The sequence below is a fragment of the Cryptomeria japonica genome, chromosome 9 (assembly GCF_030272615.1).
Source record: "Cryptomeria japonica chromosome 9, Sugi_1.0, whole genome shotgun sequence".
Taxonomy (NCBI): Eukaryota; Viridiplantae; Streptophyta; class Pinopsida; order Cupressales; family Cupressaceae; genus Cryptomeria; species Cryptomeria japonica.
The window spans coordinates 326,722,973-326,747,256 of NC_081413.1; the positions used below are offsets into that span (position 1 = coordinate 326,722,973).

Sequence of the window (24,284 nt, forward strand, 5' to 3'; positions counted from 1 at the left end):
ATGAAATAATATCTTAAACCAAATTTCGCTTAATAATATACTGTTTATAGACCAAAATAAACACTCTAATTGAATGGACCCAAAACACTGAAAAAGAAGACAGACAGTATAATTTCCACCATTACTAAGATAAATTAATTTCAGAGAAAACAGGTATTCAATTTGAGATAGGAGACAAGAAAAGAAAGAGATGACGACTCGCCAATAGCATATTGCAAATATGTGGAGTTTTATAAAATCGAGTATATAGTAATGTTGGAATATAAGTATGACTAGATAACTGTTCTCAACTGTTTGTAAAGGTGTATGACATATAATAAATACACAAACATCGTTTCAAATGCGATGGACAGATTATGATGTAACTACGTATCAGTCTTGATAAAGCATATTACAACCTACTCGTTATTGTAATTCAGATGGTAATAGATTACCGTATGACCTGGAGTTTCATTCTTATGCCTCTTCTTCTGATCTCTATCTCATTTTACTTCAATATTTCTTTCAGTGGATTGTTCTTACAATTCCAGCACCACATCTGCAAGAAGAAGAAGAATTCAGAATTAGAAATAAACGTATATTATAGTTTGGATGGATTGATAGAATTATTGTAATTGAATCTGTATAAATCTTTTATCATTAATGTTTGAGATCATACTTGATGATCTATCATCAGGATGCATTATATTTAGAGAAGAGAATGGAACAATGGTAGCGAATCAAGATAGCTAAATAGTCATAACACATTCATTCTTATAACTCATCAATTCTTCCATTCTCTTCTCTTGTTATAACTCATTCTGATGATGGAATGCATAATCGTAAAAGAGAAAAGAATGGAAGAAAATGGAAGAATGGTAGCAGACCAAGATAGCTAAATAGTCATAACTCATCCAGTCTTCCACTCTTTTCTGGGACTATAACTCATTGTGATAATCTGAAACATTGATGATGGAAAAATTTACACAATCAAAATTCAAGAATTTACCGCAACGATATAATAAACTACATAAAGCTCATATTTTTAATCAATAAATCATCAGAAAACTAGATTGAAACGTTGACCAATGAAAAGGAAGAGTAATTTTGAATCATGAATTATAGATTTAGATAGATTGATGAAATTCATGCAATTGAATCAGTATAGATCAAATATGGTAATAATTAAGGGTTATTTAGAATCAATCATGAAATATGGATTCAAATAGATTGATGGAAAATATGCAGATCAATTGATTCTGCATAAATCAATGTGGTAATATTTGTGAATTCCAATTATATAATCTTTAATCATCAATGTTTCAGATCATACTTGATAATCTATCATCAGAATGTGTTATAGCTAGAGAAGAGAATGGAAGAATGGTAGTAAACCAAGATAGCTAAATAGTTGTATCTTATACATTCATGTAACTCATCCTTTCTTCCATTATCTTCTCTTTCTATAACTCGTTTGGATGATGGAATATATGATATAGAAGAGAAAAGAATGGAAAAATGGTAAGAAACCAAGATAGCTAAATAGTCATAACTCATCCATTCTCTTAGACTATAATTCATTCTCATGATCCGAAACGTTGATGATAAACAACACACAATCAAAACTAAAAAACCGACCCATTGATACTATAAACTGTAAAAAAAATCATATTTTTAATCCCCATAAATCATCAGAAAACTAGATTGCAATGCTGACTGATGAAAAGGGGGAGTATGGTTTAAAAAAGAGTGACTAACATTCAGCATCTGTCTTTATCCAGTGTTCCTTGGTGCACGGTTGCTTAGATCTGACAAGGTCAGGATGATGACATTCTGTAGAATCTACGGCCTCCATGTCACCACAGTGATCATCCCGCTGGCACGGAAGGATGCAGTTGGCAAGGCGGAAAAAGCTTTTGTTGTCTTTAGAGCTGCTAATCCTTGACCTTGCCGCATTCACGCATGAGGCAGCCATCTCCTCAGGGTGAATCTTTCTCCGAAACTGCCCAATTACCTGCCCAGCACGTCAACCCAATTACTAAAATTCTGTACAGAAATCAACAACATGAAACTCAAAAAAAGGAAAACAAAACAATTGCTGCTCACTTTAACTAGTTTGTGGCCGGGGTCGACACCTTGACCTGAGTTTTTACCAGTCTTTCGCTTAAGGAGCTTTTTCACAAAGGCCAGGCCACCTGGTTTGGCAGAAGTATTTGGGATTTGGAGGGGGAGGTTTTGTACGCATTGAGAAGAAACATTTGCTGGTGGGGGGCTTGATTTCTGCGTGGATTTAGAAAAGAGATCTCCCAAGGAAGTCCTGGATTCCTTCACATTTTTGGTGGTGGTGGGGAATGATGCCTTGTTGTTATGATCCGCCAGTGGTGAGTGTAAGAACTCATGCAATGGATACACGCTGTGTTTCTCTTGCATGGGGCTTGAGCAGTCGCTGCTTGGGAGCCCAAATGCCTCTTCCAGCTGCTTGTACAACAGTTGTACTCTTGCTTCTTCATCTTCCTCTTCATTCTCTTCCCCTTCCTCCACCGGCGGCTGAGGGTGAGGAAGAGGTTGTATGCCAAGGGTACCGATAGCCAACAGCCCCGTCAGGTCACTTTTCACCTCCTCCTCTTCCTCTGCATACCCTCTTTCATCCCTCCTATGCCCTTTCAAATCTTCTTCCGACGCTCCACGCCCTGCATGCAACTCACGTATTAAAACAAAACATGCAAAACAAGTAAAAACTTAAAAAAAAACAGAGATATCCAATCTCATCTCCACCGTAACAGCATATCATTCATTTCCTATCTTCAATGATTAATGGAACTGAACTTTCAGCGAGTTTAAACTGAGTTTTTACATAATGGTGTAATTGTAATTCATTATCAGTTAATTTGATCTGTGATCATTTAAGAATTTATTATATAATCTCTTAATCATGTCATAATAATCTCTTAAAGAACAATGTATCTGTATTTTAATTTTGTATTTTCTTACATTTAATATCAGAACAAATTGGAAATAATTTTTTGCATTCAAGAATTTGCAAAGACAAGAAATCCCAGAAAGAAGGTAGAATTTTATTTTTTTTCGTTAGTGCTATTTAAAATTTCATAATCTTTCACAACCCACGTACTAAAACAAAACATGCAAGATTTTGCATGGCAAAACACTACGTGTTTCTCATTTCTGCCTTACTTACCCTCGCAGGAGTCCTTCACGCCCTGCCCATTACGAAACTTTCGGTGTACCCACTCAAATATCTGTAAGCAAATCCATGTTTTTTTCTAATTAGCTATAAGATATCATTTGGAAGCAAATAGTATAGATACAGAGATCCAAGAACACTGTGAAGAGACGTGAAGATAATGGAAGTGAAGTGGGTGCAAGTGCATGATGTGAAGTTGAACAAACTCCATGGTAAGAGGGTGAGGAGATGATAAAAGCACCTTCATTCTGCACCTGAGTAACTGAGTAACTGAAACGAGTTTGTTGTAAACACAGGGCGGGTTGTTCCTCCCCCTCTCCCAATTGGAACTGCTGGGACAACAAAAGTCGGTAGAATGAAGAATTGAAGTATGGAGAGGGTGTTAAGAGCTTGTCAACTCAATCTTTTAGAAACATGGGTATCCTTGTGTCTTATGTACCAGATTTTAATTCTTAATTTACATACAAGTTGCATTTGAGACAACAGGCACGCTGTTCAACGTTGTTAACATTTTGTGTCTTTCTTTTTCTAACTACACGCTTAAGTGGAAGAGAGCAAGATTGATATGAGCATTCTTTGGATAAAGTTGGGTTGGCTCTAACCCATCTCTTTGTAAGTATGTGGAGATTTGATGAGATTTTTGTTGGATAGGCAAATGGTATGCGATTGTGTGTTTGAATAAAGCAGACCCATTCACTGGATTCCAAAACCTTTTTCTTTTTCTGGGTTATCGAGCCGACAAGCCTTCATCTCACCAAATATTCCCAAACCATCTGCCTTCCTTCCACTCACTCACTCATCTCGTGCCATCCACCTTCCCTTTGCTAAATGAATTATTACTGGAATGATGTTTTGGCCTATGTAAATGGTATTATTATTGTCTATCAAATCTTATAAATGTTGGTCACGTTCTTGTCTCTTGCCATTTAAACATCACGACTGGTACTTTCGGGATGTAGTGACTAAAACAGAACGACTGATTGGATATGTTTTTTAACTCACCAAATTCTTCTCACAATGCAATTATTGATTAAAGTAAATTTCCATGGATACAGGAAGCTCTCTCACCATACGGTTTGCATCTTCTTAGGAGCTTGGGCCGACAGTTTTATTGGCAACTACAATAAATTTTCCACTACTATGTGGTTCCAGCATCTTATATATAATAGTAAAAATGTATATTTTATTAATAGGTTGAAGTTCAATTGATGGGGTGATGGTATGTTTCTTGACTGTGTCATCCACTAAGATTTAAATCTCTATAAGTATGATATAAGGGATAGGTTGGAATCCTGCCTCGAGCAATTTCGGTAGAATAGATACCTCTCAATCATTGATTCTCACCAAAAAGGTATCAACATAGGTTTTGCTCATATATCAAATAGAAAAAGAAATTGGTGGATGATAAATAAATGTTTGTTTATTTATTATGATTTTGTTAGTTTTTTTCTGAAATGATTAACCAAGTGACATGTTTCTATGTAAAAGTTAGTAAAGTATGACTCTTTTTTTTACTTCAATTTCTTCCATCTTAAGAATTTTCAGATCTCTTGTTCCCTACCTTAGATTGAAACCATAATATGAAATTAACCCTTGAATTTTGAAATTGAGAAAATTCCATTCTCTTTCTACTAGTCTTTGGTCATTAATTTAAGCATAAAATATATCAAATAGTACTATAGGTTGCTATATAAAAGGACATACCCTAATTCATTTTAACACATCTTAACATCAAAATAGAAAGAAAAGATCCATCAAGAACTCTAGGTACACTTTTACATGATCACAATAGAGACAAAAAATCTACAGACGTATCGAAAAAATCAACTTAATGCATGTTGCTTGTTGTCAATGATCTTTTCCATAGTTCATTGAATTAATTTGACAAGGGTGTTTGATTTTGACAGTATAACCTCATTTAATAAGATTCTTAAAAGTGTTTGTAAATCACTAGTTCTTTACTCCAATTCTAGATATCTAAAGATGAGGTGAACTTATTTTCAAATTGTAAGATTTTCCAGATTAATTTCATGCAAAACATGTGATTTTGTCTACATAGTTTTATTTCACACCATTAAAACAACATAGTTCAATTTACGTCATGATTTCACAGTCACCTAATAAATCATTACATAGATAGATCTAATATCAAATAATAGTTTTGGATTATAATGTGATATTTTGTAAGCTAGCACAACCAACCATCATTGAGAGAGGTCTATAGAAACTCTAACCTTTCTTTATCATTTTGAACAATGTCCTTATCTAAATTTAATTTACTATCACATCTCAATATTTAAGGATAATAAGTGCATTCATTTCATTCAATTTAATATAGTCCTTTAAAAAAAAAAAAACTGTCTAGCAAACTTTTTAATGTGACCGGTGGTGTTGGCATGGCATGCCCTTCAGCTCCACGTCAAATGCTTTTGACTTAGGGCTATGAACTGGTGAGGCCACAAATGAGGGACCTCACCCCCCCACTTCACTTGATCAAGCCCACAAGCTCAAAGGCACAAGGCGTGCGAGCCCAGTGGCCTGGCAGGGATTTGAACCTTGGTGACCACTTCACCAACAATTTTTTCTAACTACGACACTACAAATCTGAAGACAAATCAATATAGTCCTTGACATTATATGCATACATATATTTATATTTATATATGTGTATACAATTTTTCTTTTTTATTTTAGTGAACCTAATTTATCTATCTTATGTTGGGTTATTACATATTTTGTTTAATTTATAGATTAGTTTTTAGGTTGATAAAAAAATAATTAAATTTTAGTTTTATTGTTAGTTGCTAGGAATTAATTCTCATAGGAGGTTAGTCATGGGAAAAATAAGGCTTTATAAAGCCTTTATGCAATGTAATGCTCAAGATATCTTGATCTTGCAATCAATTTAGATCAATAATAATTTATGCTTTTGGTGTCTTGTGTAGCCATCATTTAGAATTTATGAATTATTTTTGTTCTTCATTTTTCACTTGGTATTAGAGTAACCAACCTTTTTTGTGCTTCTGATCTAATGAATGCAATAATGGAGGTATTCCCAATGCCATATGGTCTATATAGAAAACAAGTCAAATGGGTGTGAAAGATGCTTTACATTTCCTCTACTTCATTTTTCCTAGCTCTGTCTTTGTAGCTTCACCATTGAAATGTAATTTTCTAGCAGTAGGTAGTTGCATACCCATCACAATGCTTTCAAGACAGATCGATTATTAAAAACCAATTTCACATTGTTGTAAAGAGGCCATATTTAGAGTTCCAAAGTGGACATACCCGGGTGATCCCATAATACTGGATTACACTTTTTGGCCAAACTTGACACTGAAATCAATATTTTGCATGAGATCTTTACTTTCTAAAACCTATAGCAGCTAAACCATTAAGAATTTGAAGATGAAGTGAACTACTAATTTGTGATATTTTTCATATATATTCTAAATATATATATTTTTTAAATAATTAGAAATTAATTGTCCATATTGTTATGTAACTTTTAATAACTCAAAATTTACAATAATCAACATTTTTCAGAAGTGACATTTATTTGGTAATGCATAAAATCTTTTATAGAAAGAAGGATTTTCTAAGTTTTGAAATATAGAATTGTCGCACCAATATCTAGTGAATGGATTTTTATTTATTTTTTGTTAATTATATATTTTTTAGTTAATTTTTTAAGACAAAGTAATTGTAATTTGAATAGAGGTGTATTTTGTAATGCATAACTTTTTTGTATGCATTTGAATTAACTTCTTCTTTTTGTGTTGAAATGAGCATATGAATACCTAGGGAAAATATATTTTTATATTTTTTTTTTCTCTATTTTTCAATTTTTCCACTTGTGAAACATAATCCTTAATGTTCGATGAAAAAACTACATTCATATGAAATAAAACATAATTATATTAATGAAGTTAAATATATTAAAAATTATACTATTTGGAAGGCTTATAATAAGCACTAAATACTTAAAAAAATATAACTTCTAAATGAATTCATTTGATCCCCTAAAAGCTAATGTAAAAGTGGTTTTTTATCAGTATTTTGATAGGTCTGAAGGAGACTCCATTGCATGTATGATTTAGAAGTAGAGAGGTTCCATCCAAGAAATTTTGATCTAAGAGCCTTTGATCTAACTCTACTCAATTAATTACTTCAAATGGGACCTCTTAAAGCTTAAATCATTATATTTTCTAAAAAATGTATGATTTTAGCAAAAATTAGGATGTACCAAAAAGTGTAACCTAGTATTATGGGATCACTCTCGAACCTTCTTGCATCTTCATTTGGATTTGCAACCCTAAACAATTCATTTACCAAGCATGCATTTTTCCTTTATTTTTTATGTGTGTGAAAGTGGAAAGATCAACATAGATCTTTGCAATTCCCTTACGAGACTATATGAATTGGTTTCTGTGTGTGTGAAAAAGTGAACCTATAGCTACAAGCACAACACTTCAATTAAGTCATTATATGCATGGTTAGTAATCAATAATCAATAAGAAATAAACCATAGCAAAGCGACTAATTTCCTTCTAAAAGATGCGAGTATAAGATTGCTTTCAGAATTTTTATAAGCAATACCAGTGACTAGACTACACCAAGATGAAGGATTTAATCTATATGATATTAAGCTATATGGATGCAAGATGGATGAATAATTCAAGCAATAATAACCAATTCAAGCAACAATGGATGCAAGCAATAATGAATGTAAAATGGATGCAAATAATCTAAAAAAGCACAATAATTTTCAATGACTCCAGAGCAAAATTAGCATGATAATAATCTCCAAGCGTGTTCTCAAAAATCTCTGGGGTGAATTGGAATGAGAGCTGAAGACTGAATTTATAGAGAATCACAAGAGAAAAAGCTCAATTTAGGATTAATTGAAATAATTGAGAAATCATGTTCAGTTAACCTTGAGATAGATTCCAATTATAGTTTAATTGAAATGCATTCAAATTAGAAGTCCAAGTTGCATTGGAAAATAATAATAAATTAATTCCATGCATATCTGATAAAAATAGATAATTCTTTAATTTATTCAAGAAAAAGGTCTTTTTAATGCAACTAAACTTCTTTTTCTATTTTTAAAAAGCTTTAAGTTCCAATTTTAGAGAATAATTCAATAATTCAATTAAATTGCTTTTCTGATTTCAAGTTCTAAATTTAGAAAAAGAAATAATATTTCAAGTTTGATTTATCTCTCAATTCAATTCTTTTTTTAATTTATTTTCAATTCAACTCTTTGTAATAAATTAATCCTATTTACATGATTGAATGGCAAATTTATTAATTAATTAAATATGCAAGGATATTTAATAAATTAAAATGGGATAATTGATCAAAATGATATTCTTGGAAATGATTTGATTAATTAAATAAATATTTAATTAATATTGAGTAGTTGATTTGCCATGTGATTTTTGATAATTAAAGAATTAATAATATGCTCAAGATTAATTTAATTGCCTTTGGTTAGGACCTTGGTGATGTTGTTGAGATTAGGGACCCATGGTTTAGATGACCAATTTTAGGGTATTACATTTGCCCCTCTTTGAATTAATGTGCGAGTAGCGCTTTGATTCAAAGAATGTGTGATGTCTAGGAGATGTCAGTTCTGAACTTAATTGATCACGAACTAGATGAAAACCAAGGTGTTTAGCTTGATTCGAAGGGACAAAGCTGAATGAAGTCTGATTAAAGTGATACCGATCCCGAACTTGATTGAACTGAGGAACGATAGAAAACAAAGATACCGAACTTGAACTTGATTGATCAAGAAGTGGATCTTACTGATCTAGAACTTGATTGATCTTAGATGCGGTGAGTGATGATAAAAAAAAAAATCTATCTTGAACTTGATTGATCAAGACACGATGAGCGAAGAATAAACCATTCAACTTGATCAAGAAACGAATACTGAACACTTGCTTAGATTGAGTGTGATCAAAGAAACTCTTTAAACTTTTGATTGAGTTTAAATGAATAATCAGTTTGATTTGAAGTGATGAAACTGATTAATGTGAAGAGATTAATTCAGATGAAAGACAAATATCAACTTGATTTGAAGTGATGAAACTGATATGCCCCTAGCAATTGATTTGATTCAGATGATCGATAGATCTCAACTTGATGTGAAGCGATGAAGTTGAGATGCCCCTTAGCAATAAGGATTTTTTTCTTTAATTGGAAAGATTTTGCTCGACTTTTGATGAAGATTTGAAAAATTTCTCGACTTGTGAGATGTGAAGTCATAAGGTCGTGAGTATGCCCCCTCGGGAGTGAAATCAAAAGATAGCAAGGGATTGATTAAAATTCTGGTGATGATTGATAAGAAATTGAGCGTAGAGTTGATTGTAATGTTGATGTGTAAAATGAAACTGAATTAAGATTCAGCGTTGAAATTGAGCATAATTTGAAGAAAGAATGAGCATTTGATGAAAAAATATGCTAAGTGGTCAAAATTGTGAAAATGACTAGCAAGATGATCTCAAATGTCGATTTCGATCCTAAAAATGGAATCAGAGTAGGCACATTAGCTAAGGGTACAATTTTCATAACCATCGGAGCAAGTTGAAAAATTAGGTTTTTAGGCTATATATAGGACGAAAGTGTCATTTTCAATTCATTTTAACCCTCCAAGTTTGAAAATTCGAAAAGCCTTTTGCGAAGAAAAATGGTGGTCCCTACTCGTCAGCATCGATTTGAGCGCTAGAGACGTCACAATCGACCCCGAAACTACGAGCCAGTGGTAAGTGATCGATCTTTAGGCTCTTTATGTTTCCAATTTTGAATTTTTTTGTTTATTTTTCATGTTTTTCACGGGTTTTAGGTCGGGTGTCACGGTTTATCGTGCGAGATAGGATCCTGTCTCGTACAAAAAACTGGCAAATTGTCTTTTATCGTTTGAAGCCATTAGATTTGTCGTGTGGGATTCACCCTCGTGTCGTACAACAGGTCTGTTAAAAGACCATTTTGTCGTGCGATGTGTAAAAGTTTGTTATTCGAGGTTGTTTACTCGTACAAGAGCCATTCCTGACTCGTACGAGATGTTGTTTGACTGTGTTTTGTCGTTCGAAAAATAGTGATCATTTTTTAAAGTGTAAACATGAAATTTTGCTTTTGCATTTGACTTAGTTGGATTTGCATGATGTTTAACTTCTCTTGTAGGCTCATTTGGAATGTTTTTTGATGATCGTTGTTGGTTTTTTTTCTACAGGTGTGCTTACCTCCTATGCTCTTCAGATGTGTATATCCTCCCACTATGGCTTTGGTTTGTGATTTGTCTGAGGTTGAGCAGGCTCATGTTGATATGTGTGGCTTGACTCACCTGATGAGATTACCTGATATCCATGTGAACCATGGGATGCTCACAACGTTGGTAGAGCAGTTTCATTCAGACCATAATACCTTTCATTTGCCAGTTGGGGAGTTGACTATCACTCCCAAGGATGTGTACAGGATCCTTCGTATCCCTTTTGCTGGGGATAAGGTGGATTATGATATTGCATTGTTACCTGGACTACAGGCTCTTAGGAATGTATTCAAGGATCCTGATATCTTGACTTGTTCTATGAGTTGGGATATATTGATGGGTAGGTACAGTGAGGAGTATCCGCTGGCATGTGTCCTAGCAGGTTTCATTGTTTGCTTCTTGATGCCAGACAGAGGGCAATAGGGTTTTCAGAGTGGATGGGGCCGTATGCTGGAGAGGTTGATAGAGACCCTTGAGAGACTTGGCTGGGGCTCTTGTTTGTTGGCCCACATGTATCGGGAGATGCATGAGATTGTCTACAAAGATGGGTAGAGCATGGCTGCAGGGGTGTACATTATATAGGTATGGGCTTGGGAGCACCTTCCCGTTTGCCAGCCGATAGTTGATGATAGTAGAGAGCCAGGGTAACCGATTATTTATAGGTATGTCGAATATATTACGCAGCCCCATTTGGGCAAGATAGACTTCTAGCGATGACAACTTGATGATCCGATAGCTGTCATATGGAGATCGTACAGGGGGTTGGAGTCATGGGATGACTGGTGGGTGGTTTGGAGAGATCTTTTTGTTACACGCCCACTGACTGGGAGGTCACAAACTATTGTGGAGCGATTCATCGTTTCACGAATGATGAGGCAGTACGGCCGGCCTCAGGGTATCTCTTAGGAGTATACAGCGTACGCTCGATACGCCGATGAGGAGAGACAGGGATGGTCACCTAGACTATCCTATGCTTTAGTGATGCAGGAGCTGATAGGTTTACACCGTCTGAGGTGGGATTACCTAGATGATATAGAAGATGCGGGGGTATTGCCCCAGTACAGGGATTACTTTTAGCAGCATCCATTCCCTCGGTTTACAGATCCAGGAGATCATGCTCCTTATATTGAGGATGTGGAGGATGATGCCCCTGCACCGGCACAGGGACAGGGCTAGAGACAAGGCCATAGGAATGGATAGGCACAGAGACCAGATGCTTCGCGATGGGGTAGTGGTGATCCTGGTGCTAGCAGCAGCGGAGTGTGAGCCTACGTTGGATAGCAGAGGGGTGAGAGTGGATCCCTTGGGAGAGTAGGCGTGAGGTTGGGTGGCGGAGAGAAGGAGCGAGCAGCTCCAAGGCAGGTCCGGCAGTGGCGGGATGAGCAGGGTGGAGCCACAAGTGGAGATGGTGGTGGAGATGGTGGCGGAGAGCCTGCGAGAGAGTAGGGGGTCGACATGGGATGGTCGATGAGAGTACGCCTTGTAGAGCAGCAGTCATAGTTGATAGTGGCTCAGACTCAGCTGGTGGAGCGAGACCGACAGCTGGTCGAGGTTAGGGCCGAGCGTGATTGCCAGATCACAGCATTGAGAGCCGAGTCGAGAGCTGAGATAGAGTCTCTTCAATAGGAGGTGGTTCTCCAGAGCAGTAGGGCTGCATATTATATGGTGGCATATAGTGTCGCAGTTCTTGTTGCATAGCAGGTGCAACCCTATTCACAGTATATAGCTAGATCAGAGGGAGCACAAGCACCGTGCTAGGATCCCGGGCATCAGGCTCCTCCTCCTCCACCAGGCAATGAGGGAGAGGGCGCTAGCTAGATGATTCTTTTTGTAGTTGGGATATTTTTTGTAGACACACCCATTTTTTTGTATCTGATATGATTCTTGCTCCGATGGGAGTTTATATATGTCATTGGACATCATTTTGTATCCTTATACTTGACATTATATATATGCGAGATCTGATTTGACTTCATCGTACTTGTGTTGATCGACTATGAGATGTTTCTATATGCTTTATTCTATATTTATGCATTTATTTCAGCATGAATGTATGTAATGCAAATGAATATGGATGTCTATGTTTTGGTTTCTTTTTTATATGCAAATAAATGAATGAATGAAAATGAGTAATGAGTAATGAGTAATGCAATTTTTTCGTTTTTCTATGCAATAAGATCAATGTAAATGAATAATAATGAAATGAAATGAATGAATCTATACGAAATGTTATGTATGTAGCTAAACATCTCAAAACACAAGTACTCGATCGAAGAAATAATGATAAAAAGACCACTTAGCATAAGAAATGATGATGCTTTCAACTCTCATTCAGAAGATAAAGAGATTATTACTATATCGAAACCACTCTAGATTCACAAAAATGCAGAATGAAATGCAAAATGATATGCGAAATGCAACCTATTTCTAGTCACTGGATTTAAAATACTTAAGATTCATCACCGAGCATAACGAACACAATAGGCAGATTAGAGTTCCTTTCTTTTTCAATGTGCAATATTAATTATCTTGTCCGTAATGACCCTTTTTTCGTTCATATCCTTGGACAGATTTCGCAGGGACCTGAATTGCATCATAAAGAAATTCCCTCAAAACAAACAAAGAAATGATATAAACCTCCCTGTAGCATACAAATAACCGGAGTCGAGGTATGTGAGGCGATTTCACCTTAATGTGAAGGCTCTTATCACAGACACCCAGCTAATTTATATGTTTCCAGATCATCGGGATCATTCCTACAAGTAGAAAACAAAGAAAATATTATGCCCCCAATCCTTGTTTCTCTTAGTCACAATCGACTTCCTCGAGTTACTCAGAGGGACAATAATCAAAAATCAATATAAAAGACAACATACAAAGAAAATTTGCATTCATAGCTCAAACTGTTTAGTGATTTTTTTTTCGTTATGTTGTTTTGCTTGTGAACTCAATGATAAAAACTCTGTAGTAGTCAGGAGATAGGTAACTAACTCAGAGTGGACGACCAGGTTTCATTGATGGAATAATGACTTGGTTGACACTGCTTAGGATATGTAATGTGCTCTGTCGAGTGACCTAAGACTAGGACGTTGATCAGTTTCAAGTCATGAGGGTTCCAACGAACCAGGATGTCACAAAAGTGACTGAAAATATGTACAAGCGAAAGAAAAAGATGCTTGAAAGCAGGAAATGCCAACGTTGCGTTGATAGATGGAGCGATTGAGTACAAGAGGCGCCTGTTTGCCAGGTTTTCACCTGCTTGGCAAAGATTCATTTTTTTTTTACCAAGGTGCCTGTTTACTAGGTTTTCACCAAGGCAATTTCTCTCTTTTTATTTTTTTCTTTTCTTTTCTATTTTTTCCTTTTTTTTTTTTTTTGGATTTCTTCAAGACTTTTTCGGATTTTTAGGATTTTTTCAGGACTTTTTCCAACTGTACAAGTTTGCTGGAGTAGAGAGTGCTAAGCGAAGAATTTCTTCAAGTGGATGGTGTTAACTAGTTCACGGAGTTGTTCTCCTTCTGAGTTTGAGAGTTGATAGGCACCAGAGCCAAATACTGCAGTAACAATGTAGGGACCCAGCCAGTTGGGTTCAAATTTCCCTTTATTGTCACAAAACTATTGATTTTTTGGATTTTCTCTTAGAACTAGGTCACCAACTTGAAATTCTCTTTGTCGAACTTTCTTGTTATACCCTCTGGACATTCTCTTCTGGTACACTCTGAGATGATCAAACGCCACTTGCCGATGCTCATCCAGCAATTCAAGTTCTTGCAATCTAGATATTCTATGATCTTCATCAGTAACAAGACCTTGCAACAAAACTCTTAGAGATGGTATTTCTACTTCAATAGGTAATACTGCTTCGGACCCGTATACCAAAGAAAAAGGTGTAGCCCCAATAGGTGTTCTGATACTGGTTCTGTAAGCCCATAGTGCAGGATTGAGCTGCAGATGCCAATCCTTCCCAGACTTGTTCATTGTTCTGTGCAAGATAGTCAGTAGGTTTTTGTTAGATGCTTCAGCTTGTCCATTACCTTGAGGGTAATATACTGATGACCAGTGTTTCTTTATTTTGAATTTCTCACAAAGCTCGTCCAGATCTTTATTCTTGAATTGTCCTCCATTATCAGTCACGATGGACGAAGGTATCCCATACCTGCAATTATATAGTTTAGGATGAATAAGGCGACTTGTTTACTAGTTGCCTTGGTGAGCGGAATTGCCTCTACCCACTTGGTGAAATACTCAGTGGCAGTTATGATAAATTTATGTCCGTTGGATGAAGCCGGATATATCTGACCAATGAGATCAAAGGCCCATTGTTGAAAAGGCCAGTGTGTTATAAATGGTATGAGGTCCCTTGTCGGGGCATGTATGAGATTTCCATGAAGCTGACATTTCTCACATGTCTTAGCAAATTTTATGGCATCTTTTTCCATATCTGGCCAGTAGTAGCCAGCCCGTAATAGTTTCTGAGCTAAAGTAAAACCATTCGAATGAGATCCACAAATACCTTCATGGACTTCCGATAATGCACGTTTAGATTCTTCAGTTTCTAGACATCTAAGAAAAGTACCGTCCAAACCTCATCTAAATAAATCGTTAGCTATGATAACATACCGCAAAGCATTTCGAGTTAAGTTTCTTTTCTCTTTACGAGTAAGGTTTTCAGGGATAATTTCATCACATAGATAGGAATAGATGTGGCTATATCGGGATGAGTCGTGTCCAATAATAGAACAGACTATTTGGGTCTCAGGAGAATCATAAGCATGGTAATATAACTCTTCCACCAGGAAATCAAAGCAAAAATTGGACTCCTGTAGCTCAGGTATAGATGCCAAGGTAGTCATAGCATCTGCTGCTCTATTCACTAATCTAGGAATCTGTTGGAATGATACAAAAGCAAAGTGCTTCTTGAGATTGTCTACCATCCTCTTGTAAGCCATCGATTTTTCATCTCGAGTCTGATATGTATCGTTGATCTGATTGATGACCAGCTGAGAATCTCCATAGATATGTAATTCAACAACCTTTCATTCAATGGCTAATTTTATTCCATTCACCAAAGCTTCATATTCTGCAATGTTGTTTGTGCAAGGGAATAGAATCTTATAAGACTTTGGAATTGAATACTTCTGAGGAGTAATGAATAGTATGCCGACACCTAAACCATTTTGAGTAAAGGAACCATCGAAGAACATCTTCCAGGGTATTTGAGTAAGATGCATTATTGATTCATCTGGGAACTCGATGTGTAGTGGTTGTTTATCCTCAAGTGGAGCTTCAGCAAGTTGATCAACAATTACCTATCCTTTTATGGATTTGCGTTCCACATATTCAATGTCAAACTCTGTAAGGATCATTACCCACTTTGCCAATCTTCCAGTGAGTGTTGCTTTATTAAGAAGATACTTGAGTGGATCAATTTTGGCCACCAACTTGACTAAATGTGCTAGCATATAGTGCCTTAGTTTCTGTGATGCAAAGACTAATGCCAAGCATGCTTTTTCTATTATACTATAGCTCATTTCATAAGACACCAATGTCCAGCTAATGTAATAAATAGCTCATTCTTTTTTGTTGTCATCCTGTTGCGCCAGAAGTGCCCCCAGTGATGAATCAGTTGCTGATATATATAAGATTAGTGGCTCACCCTGAATAGGTGGCATCAATATCGGTGGATTAGACAGGTACTCTTTTATCTGCTGAAGATGTTGTTCACACTGTTGATCCTAGTTGTATATTATTCCTTTTCTCAATACTTTTGTAAAAGGTTGAGCCTTGTCTGCTAGTTGAGAAATGAATCTTCTAATGGATTGGAGACGTCCTTGTGGACTTCTCATTTGACTGATGTTCTTTGGAGGCGGCATTTCCATTATAGCTTGGACCTTCTCAGGATCAACCTTAATGCCCTTCTTTGAAATGATGTAGCCAAGTAGTTTACCAGATGTCACTCTGAATGCACACTTCTTTGGATTTAATCAGAGCTTGAAATTTTCCATTCTCTCAAGTATAGGACCTAACTCTTGAATATGTGTTGATCTTTTCATAGTCTTCACTAAGGTTTCATCAACATAATCTTCCATATTCTTATGCATCATGTCATGAAAGATAGTCTTTGATAGGTCACCCCTGCATTCTTTAACCCAAATGGCATAACGTTCTAGCAAAAGGTTCCCCATGCACAGGTGAAAGTTATCTTTTCTTGATCTCTAGGAGCGACTTTAATCTGATTGTAGCCAGAAAATCTGTCCATTAGTGAGTACATCTCATACCCAGCTGTCATGTCGACTATCATATCAATATTTGGCAATGGAAAGTCATCATTCGGACATGCTTTGTTGAGATCTCTAAAATCTGTACAAACTCTGATAGATTTATCTGCCTTCGATATAGGTACTATGTTGGAAATCCATTCAGCATAATCTATTGCTCTGATAAATCCAACTTTGAGTAGTTTCTCTAGTTCAGCTTTGACCAATAGTGCGACATGCCCGTGCATCTTACGGAGTTTTTGTTTAACTGGTTTTACTCCTAGTGTGATTGAGAGATGGTGCATAATGAGATCAGGATCCAAGCCTGGCATATCAGAGTACGTCCATGCAAAGTTTATTTTCTTCTCTAAGAATAGCTGAGTGAAATCCTTCAATTCCTCTGCTGATAGTGATTGAGCTACGTGAATAATTTGTGGTGTCTCTTGATTCTTGATATTCACTGGCTGAGTTGGCTTGATCAATATGGAAGACCGCTCCTAGAAATGACTAGGTAGTATACCAAGTATCTCACCTTCAAGCGCCTCAAAGAGGTTTTCACCTTTAGGTACGTCCTTTATTTTCTCTTTTTTAGATTCTGCCACAGCCACAATATGATTTTCGCCATCAGATCTTTTATTGTTATTTTTCTTGTTTTTGCGACTAAGATACTTGATATCCTCTTCAGTCATATTTTCACTCCATTCACTGGTGGAAGAGTTCATAGGTTCGACTGCATTGAGATAATAGGATAATGTATAGTCATTAGCAAAAGTAGGTATATCCATGGGTTGATTCTGTAAAGTACAGTCAATCAATTCGGGATGTACTAAGGATAAATTTTGGATAGGTTCAAGAGCATTCATGGTATTGTTATCACAACTACAGATCGAAAAGTCAAGTTCCAGAATGATACCTTGCGTAAGTGTCTCGAGACTAGGAAGAGTCAGATCATGATTATTAAAGTTCACGTTAATATTTAATCAATCTAATCCAATAGACATACTTGTAACGTCATTTACTACGCCGGACTGGACGTCATATCGTGGTTTAACAACAATAAGATTAGTAGACAAATTTTCATTGTTTGTATTAGATGATTCAGAATTTGAGGCTGAGTGGGTATCATCATGAACAGGACTGCCATCAGAGTCATCAGATGAAGTTTCCAAGTCTCTTTCAGGTGATTTAGTAAGCATATGTATGGTATCAATACTAACATCTTTAATGCTACAAGTTTCTTCATAGTGTGGTTCATTTGTCATTTGTATCTGACACACCTGTTGACATGATCTCATTGTTTCTGTGATTTTTTGTCGTCTACTCCATTCAGCTTCTTCTGGAATGATGACTGGTTCTTGTTCTATAGCTTCTAACTCTTCTTGTGTAGTGCTATAACTAATTTGTTCTATTTTAGGATAAGGACACATAGATGAGAAGCTTTCTGGTATTGTTCCTTCTTTCAATGCTTGTTCATAATTTGCTTGCCTCTTTTGTCTAATTTCTTATATTTCCCTCTCTAGTTTTATGCGCATCAGCTCTTGAGTATCATCTATGACACCACTAGACTCTTCTGGAGTTTCTATAGTGGATGTGTCTGAAACATAGTCAGGACCCCATTCATACTCGTTTGAATCAGTCTTTGAATCATCTACTTGTTGCCTGCCAGTATATGTGACTGGAAATTTTAGTGGTGCAAACAATTCTCTGATTCTTACGACTTCATCTCTTATATCCTCAGGAACCTCAACTTCTTGTATTATCGTAGCTGATACTGTTGAAGCTTGAGCACTGATTATTTCTTCTTTCTTGACTGTTGATTCCTCTTTCTCTTTTCTACACACTACTTTTGTTTGTTTAGTGTCTGCTTCATGTAATGTTAAAGGCGATATCTTTTTCAAGCCTTTAGACTTAGAAACATGTTTTTGGTTTGATGTCTTTTTCGGATTGTATCCCAGTCCAGCCTTATCATGTGTGGATTTGGTTTGTAGCTGAATTGGTTCAGTAATACCTTCTTTTTGTTTGCCCTAAGGACCAGTACCTGAGTACCCCATGCGCTAAATCATTTTGTAACCCCGACCATATTGGTTTGAGGAAATCTCATAATGTCGTACCTCCTCATTTGGACTATCTTCCTTAAAGAGCCAGTTAAGCACAACATCCTCTTCTATTTCATCTGCCAAGGAGGTAAAAGACTGTATGAAGAGACCATCATATATAGTATTCAAAGCCGAAGTTTGTGTCCTCATAGCCTCTGATGGCTTGCCCAATTGTTTTGGTGATGGAGGGAGAGAAACTAATGATAGTACCAGTTCTATCTTGTGGCCATCCATGCCGGTATCTGTAATATTCAATCCCTTTTCTAAGTCTTTCATCAATGTTTCTGGATCTTCATTTGGAGAGACTGCCCTATTATGAGGCACAAAAGTATCTGCACCTTTTGTCAATGCATTATAGATGACATTTTTATCAGTAGGAATACTGACTTCAGCTCCGTTATAAGGAAACTTTAAGCATTGGTGATATGTTGATGGTACTGCCTTCATTTCATGAATTCATGGTCTCCCCAGTAATATATTGTATGACAATGGAATATCAAGAACCTAGAAAAGGACATCTCTCTCTACTAGTCCCACTCTGATTGGTAATGATACCAGACCTTTGGAGGTCCTCTCTTCTTCATCATAGGCTTTAATTGTTATTTTCTTGCCTGGATCAATGACATTTTCAGAGAATCCTAGTTGTGTAAGAAGATGATAAGTATAGATATTCAACCCTGCGCCTCCATCTATCAAAACACGTTTAACTTTGTGTTTGTGGATCATGGCTTCAATATGCAACGACTGGTTATGTGGATGATTTAATGAATTGTCATCTTCTTCAGAGAAGGTCAAATAGTGAGGTGAAGTCAGATGACCCACCATAGACTGAAACTGATCAATGTCTAAATCATTTGGAACGTTGGTATTGAGCAATGCTTTGTCTAGGATTTCCTTGTGAGCAGATGAGAGCTGTAGCAATTCAAAAATTGAAATTTGAGCATTTGTCTTTTTTAACTGTTCAACCACGCTATATCCAAAGGATGATGATGGGGTTAATCTTTTAAATTTATCCAAGGTTGATTCCTTTTGTTTGTTTGGCAAGACTGTTGGATTCGATGTTTCTTGAGCTAGGTTGGAAGAACTAGCCCCTTGGAGGGTAACTTTCTTTTGAGATCTGGTTAGAGCTTTTGCATATCGTGATTCATTTGGTTTATCTTGAACTATACTCACATTGCAATATTCAGAGTGTGAAGGATCAATCATGTTGATAATGTTGTCCTGGCTGGCATAAGTATAATTTACCTTGGCACCTCCTTTGGTCTTTGAGGAATCACCTTGTTCATAAGCAAGAAAAGGGTCTTTAAATGCTTTATGATCAGCATTGGTTGGATGATTCCCAACAATAACTTTACCAGTGTCTATGAGATCTTGAATCTCATGTTTTAGCTTCATGCAATTGTTTATTTTATGACCCTTATTCCTATGGAAGTCACAGTATTCATTTTCTCTCCACCATCTTGGCTTGACATCTGGATCATATGGTCTGGAGTTATCTGGTAGTGTTATCAAGTTGTTTGCCAATAGAGTTTTGAAAGTGGATTCATATGATTCTTCAAGAGGAGTAAAATCACGCTTAGGTTTGGAAAGCCAAGGCTTTTCTTTGAACCATTCCTTTGTTTTCTTTGGTGGATTCTCTGCTGCAATCTCAGTAGCCTTAAGTGCTTGTGTGAATATTGTGGATTTTGAGTTGGTTTTGACAGTGTCTACTACCCCATCATTAACAACATTGTTGTTGTTGTCTTTAGCAAATTTCCAAGACTTGTTCTTCTCTTTGGAGCTAGATCCTGTTTGTGTTTCTTTCCAAGGTGTGATATCCCCCTTCTTTATGAGCACATCTTCCATTCGAATGGAATTATCTACCATTTTGTTAAATGATGGGTGTACTTGCATTTGTATGCTATATTTCAGTTCGGGGACCAAGTTATTGACAAATATATCGATTTTCTCAGAGTCTGGAATAGGTCTTGGGTACCTAGAGAACATCCTCCTCCAGCGTTGGAGAAAAGTAAGAAGAGGTTCCCCTATTTTCTGTTGAGTATTACAAAGATCGATCATAATCACATGATGTCGAATGTTGTATGAGTATTATTGTAAAAATAGTTGGATTAGTTCTTCGAATGTTTTTATTCCTTTGGGTAGACTTGAGAACCATTCCATTGCTTGACCCCCTAAACTCCTTGGGAAAAGATGAATGAGGTACGTTTGATTGTGCATGAATTCCATACAAGCAGCACTAAATTCCCTAACATGATCTTGAGGATTTGAGGTACCATAATATTTGTCAAATTTTGGGATTTCTACTCGTGAAGGAAATGGAGGCATGTGTAGATTTTTTTCAAATGGAAAGGGACATATTGTTTCCAGAGAATATTGTTTCGAGGATTTGTCCTTATTCTTCAGCTATGTGAGCTCCATCTGCAAAGCTAGTAACTATTAGTGTACCATGATTATAGGTGAGTCTTCCCTTTTAGTAACAAGTGTCTGAACATCATATCCAATAGGAAGTTTGGCACCTTGTTTTGCTAGTTCTAAGAAATAGTCTTCCTTTTCTCGAGTAATGATAGTTTTCATCATTTTTCTAAAGTCTTTGTCTTTCTGACAGTCAAGGATTTCTTTCTCTGGAGGTTCAATATCTTCATCAATCTCACTTGATGATGAGGAGTCATTATGATTTTATGGAATATTACGGTCATTTTTGTTTCCATCATTGTATTCTGTCTCATGTATAGTGGGAGATTTTGGTTCATCAAAATTGGTCTGCCTGATGACGACGGTATTGTTAGTGAGTGGATCCTTCATGTAGAATGGATTATCTTGATAGGTGAAGGTTTTTTCTTTGCCTTTGGCTTGTTTCTTATGAGAACTCCTGGTTTGAATAGACATCTTTATGGATTTGTGTGACCTAGAGTTGTTTGTGATGCAGAGGTCAAGATCAATTTCAGAGCTAGTTGTTTTGTTTAGAGTATTGTTTAGGAGAAACAACTGATATTTTTTCTGATTTTAGGAACGATCTATCATGTCTAAGATGTTATCTAAGTTGATTCTAAGCGTAGTGTAAGATTTAGTCTGGTTTTAGGAATGATCTATCCTGTATAAGACGTTATCTAAGTGACTAAAATTTGATAGGTAGTTGATTGAACTAGCTGAAAGGTGATCAACCAAATCATGTAACACAAATGGCAGAGGTACACTGTCTTGATCTGTTTATTCTCAGGAAAATGATAACCAGTATTATGTTTGCTGTAAGCTATTTCTAGGCAAGTTTGACTATTCTGTTCTGACAAAAATAGAGACTCGTACAACAGGATTTTCTAGACCGGACGACAATTTAGCAGCTACAGGACAACAATAGTTCTATTTCGTACGAGTTGTTGCCTCGTACCATATGACAAATGGGCATGTGTAGGATGACAAAATACTGAGAGCAGTTCTATTTCATACGACACGAGATATAGAGCCAGACGATAGAATAAAATGACTCGTACAACACAAAATTTGGTCTAGGATGACAAACCAGAAAACTCGTACGACACAGGATGTGATATAGGACGATGAATTATCAGACTCGTATGATTGTTCACAAGACAGAGCCTAGAAATTTTGAGTTTTTCTGATTGCTGAGTATGATAACTGAGTATGACCAATTCTGAGATGGACTGATTTTTGACCAGGATAAACTAGTTTCTGACTCGAATAGAGTTTCGACTTAAAATGGACTAGTTTCTGACACGGACAGAGTTTTGACTTAAGATGGACTAGTTTCTGACACGGATAGAGTTTTGACTTAGGATGGACTAGTTTCTGACACGGACAGAGTTTTGACTTATGATGGACTAGTTTTTGACACAAACAGAGTTTTGACTTAAAATGGGCTAGTTTCTGACACGGACATAATTTTGACTCATTGAGTTGTTTTTGGTCTTCATTGATTTTTGGTATTTCAGTTTTTGTTTCAGGGATGAAAACACAGAAAAAAAGTAGTATGTATAGTGACTCCAATCACAACATGCAAACCCTAAGGAATTTGGTGAGGAAAGAAAACCTTTGCTTGTAGACTTAGGTACACACTCAATAGCTAATCAGAATACGGCCACCGAGTCTCACGCAATGGATTCTCAACGTCATATTATCTGACTCCAAATGCTAATGGGGGCATGAAATGACAAGTATCTTGGGAGAGTTACTATCTCTCTTGCACAAAGATTATCCCCCTTTCGAAGATGAACCGGGTAGCTTATAATTTTAAATTGGATTTAGTCAGGGATCCATTCAGCACGTCGAGGTATAAACTCAATTAAGAGGTCTCCCAGCCTTGAAAACCAAGGTTTAATATACCCAAAGGTACGGAGGAGAACTATTCCCGAGCACTGTCGTTGACTTGATTTTCATCAAATCACGTTTATTTTATAGTGGGTTGGAGTACTTGGCGTCTAGCCATTCCCACTTAGGTCATTCCCCTCACACCGGCTGTAACGACTTTAAGAGTTTTTCAACCCCTCGGGAGGGCAGGCCTGCTAAATATGTACAAATATCAAACAAAGAAAAAGCTTCAAGGGTCTGGATTTCTGATTGTCTAGAAAAAGACAAGAGCATACTCTCCTACCTCTCAGAATCTTCTAAAAGCACAAAAGACAGATTTGTTCTTTAACCAGATAGCAAGTTAGGTTCCTAAAACTGAATTTAAAGAATACACAATGTTTAGTCGATTCTCCTTTAGGCAACCTACAAAGACAACGAATCAGTAGTCATATTGTCTTTGTGCGACAAGCATATTCTTCGACAAGTGTTCTGCAAAAACTAGTTAGGTTGTAAGAAAACTCTAAGATAGACAGATAAACAGTCAAGGTCAGTCGTCAAAATAATCAATCAGAAATGAAAAAAAAAATGAAACTTGCCTCTTTTACCAGAAAATACAGAATCGTATGACAGGAACTTGACTTGTACGAGACAGGATTCAGTATTATACGAAATAAGATTGCTAATGATGTCGGCTCGTACAACAGAGAATTTATGCTCGTACGATAGAGTATCTGCTCGTATGACAGAGGATCTTCTCATACGATAGGATATTTGCAATTCGTGCGACACCTGCAGTTTGTTGTTTCAGTCTGTAAAAATTGTCGTACGAGATGTACGGACAAAAAACCGAAAAATCTAAAACCTGGAAAATAACAAAAAATAAAGTAGTCAACCTTGGAGGCTGAAAAAATGTAGTCTTCGGGCCCCACGGTGGGCGCCAAAGATGTGTGTGTGAAAAAGTGAACCTGTAGCTGCAAGCACAACACTTCAATTAAGTCATTATATGCATGGTTAGTAATCAATAATCAATAAGAAATAAACCATAGCAAAATGACTAATTGCCTTCTAAAAGATGCGAGTATAAGATTGCTCTTAGATTTTTTATAAGCAATACCAGTGACTAGACTACATCAAGATGAAGGATTTAATCTATATGATATTAAGCTATATGG

The 24,284-nt window shown here is 36.3% G+C and overlaps 1 protein-coding gene across 2 annotated transcripts; it reads right to left on the reverse strand.

Moving 5' to 3' along the window:
* Positions 1-205: 205 nt before the first annotated feature.
* Positions 206-3,568, reverse strand: LOC131029667 (protein LAZY 1). Of its 2 annotated transcripts, XR_009102802.1 has the most exons (6): positions 3,423-3,568; positions 3,176-3,236; positions 2,086-2,669; positions 1,738-1,993; positions 867-937; positions 206-538 (listed from the first exon to the last, which is right to left on the reverse strand). XR_009102802.1 is itself a non-coding variant. In XM_057960256.1 (5 exons), exons 1-5 carry the CDS (start codon positions 3,426-3,428, stop codon positions 519-521), a joined length of 927 nt encoding a protein of 308 aa, XP_057816239.1. In that variant the 5' UTR covers positions 3,429-3,568; the 3' UTR covers positions 206-518. The 2 variants fall into 2 exon arrangements, 1 of the variants encoding a protein (XP_057816239.1); XM_057960256.1 differs by lacking the exon at positions 867-937.
* Positions 3,569-24,284: the final 20,716 nt, after the last annotated feature.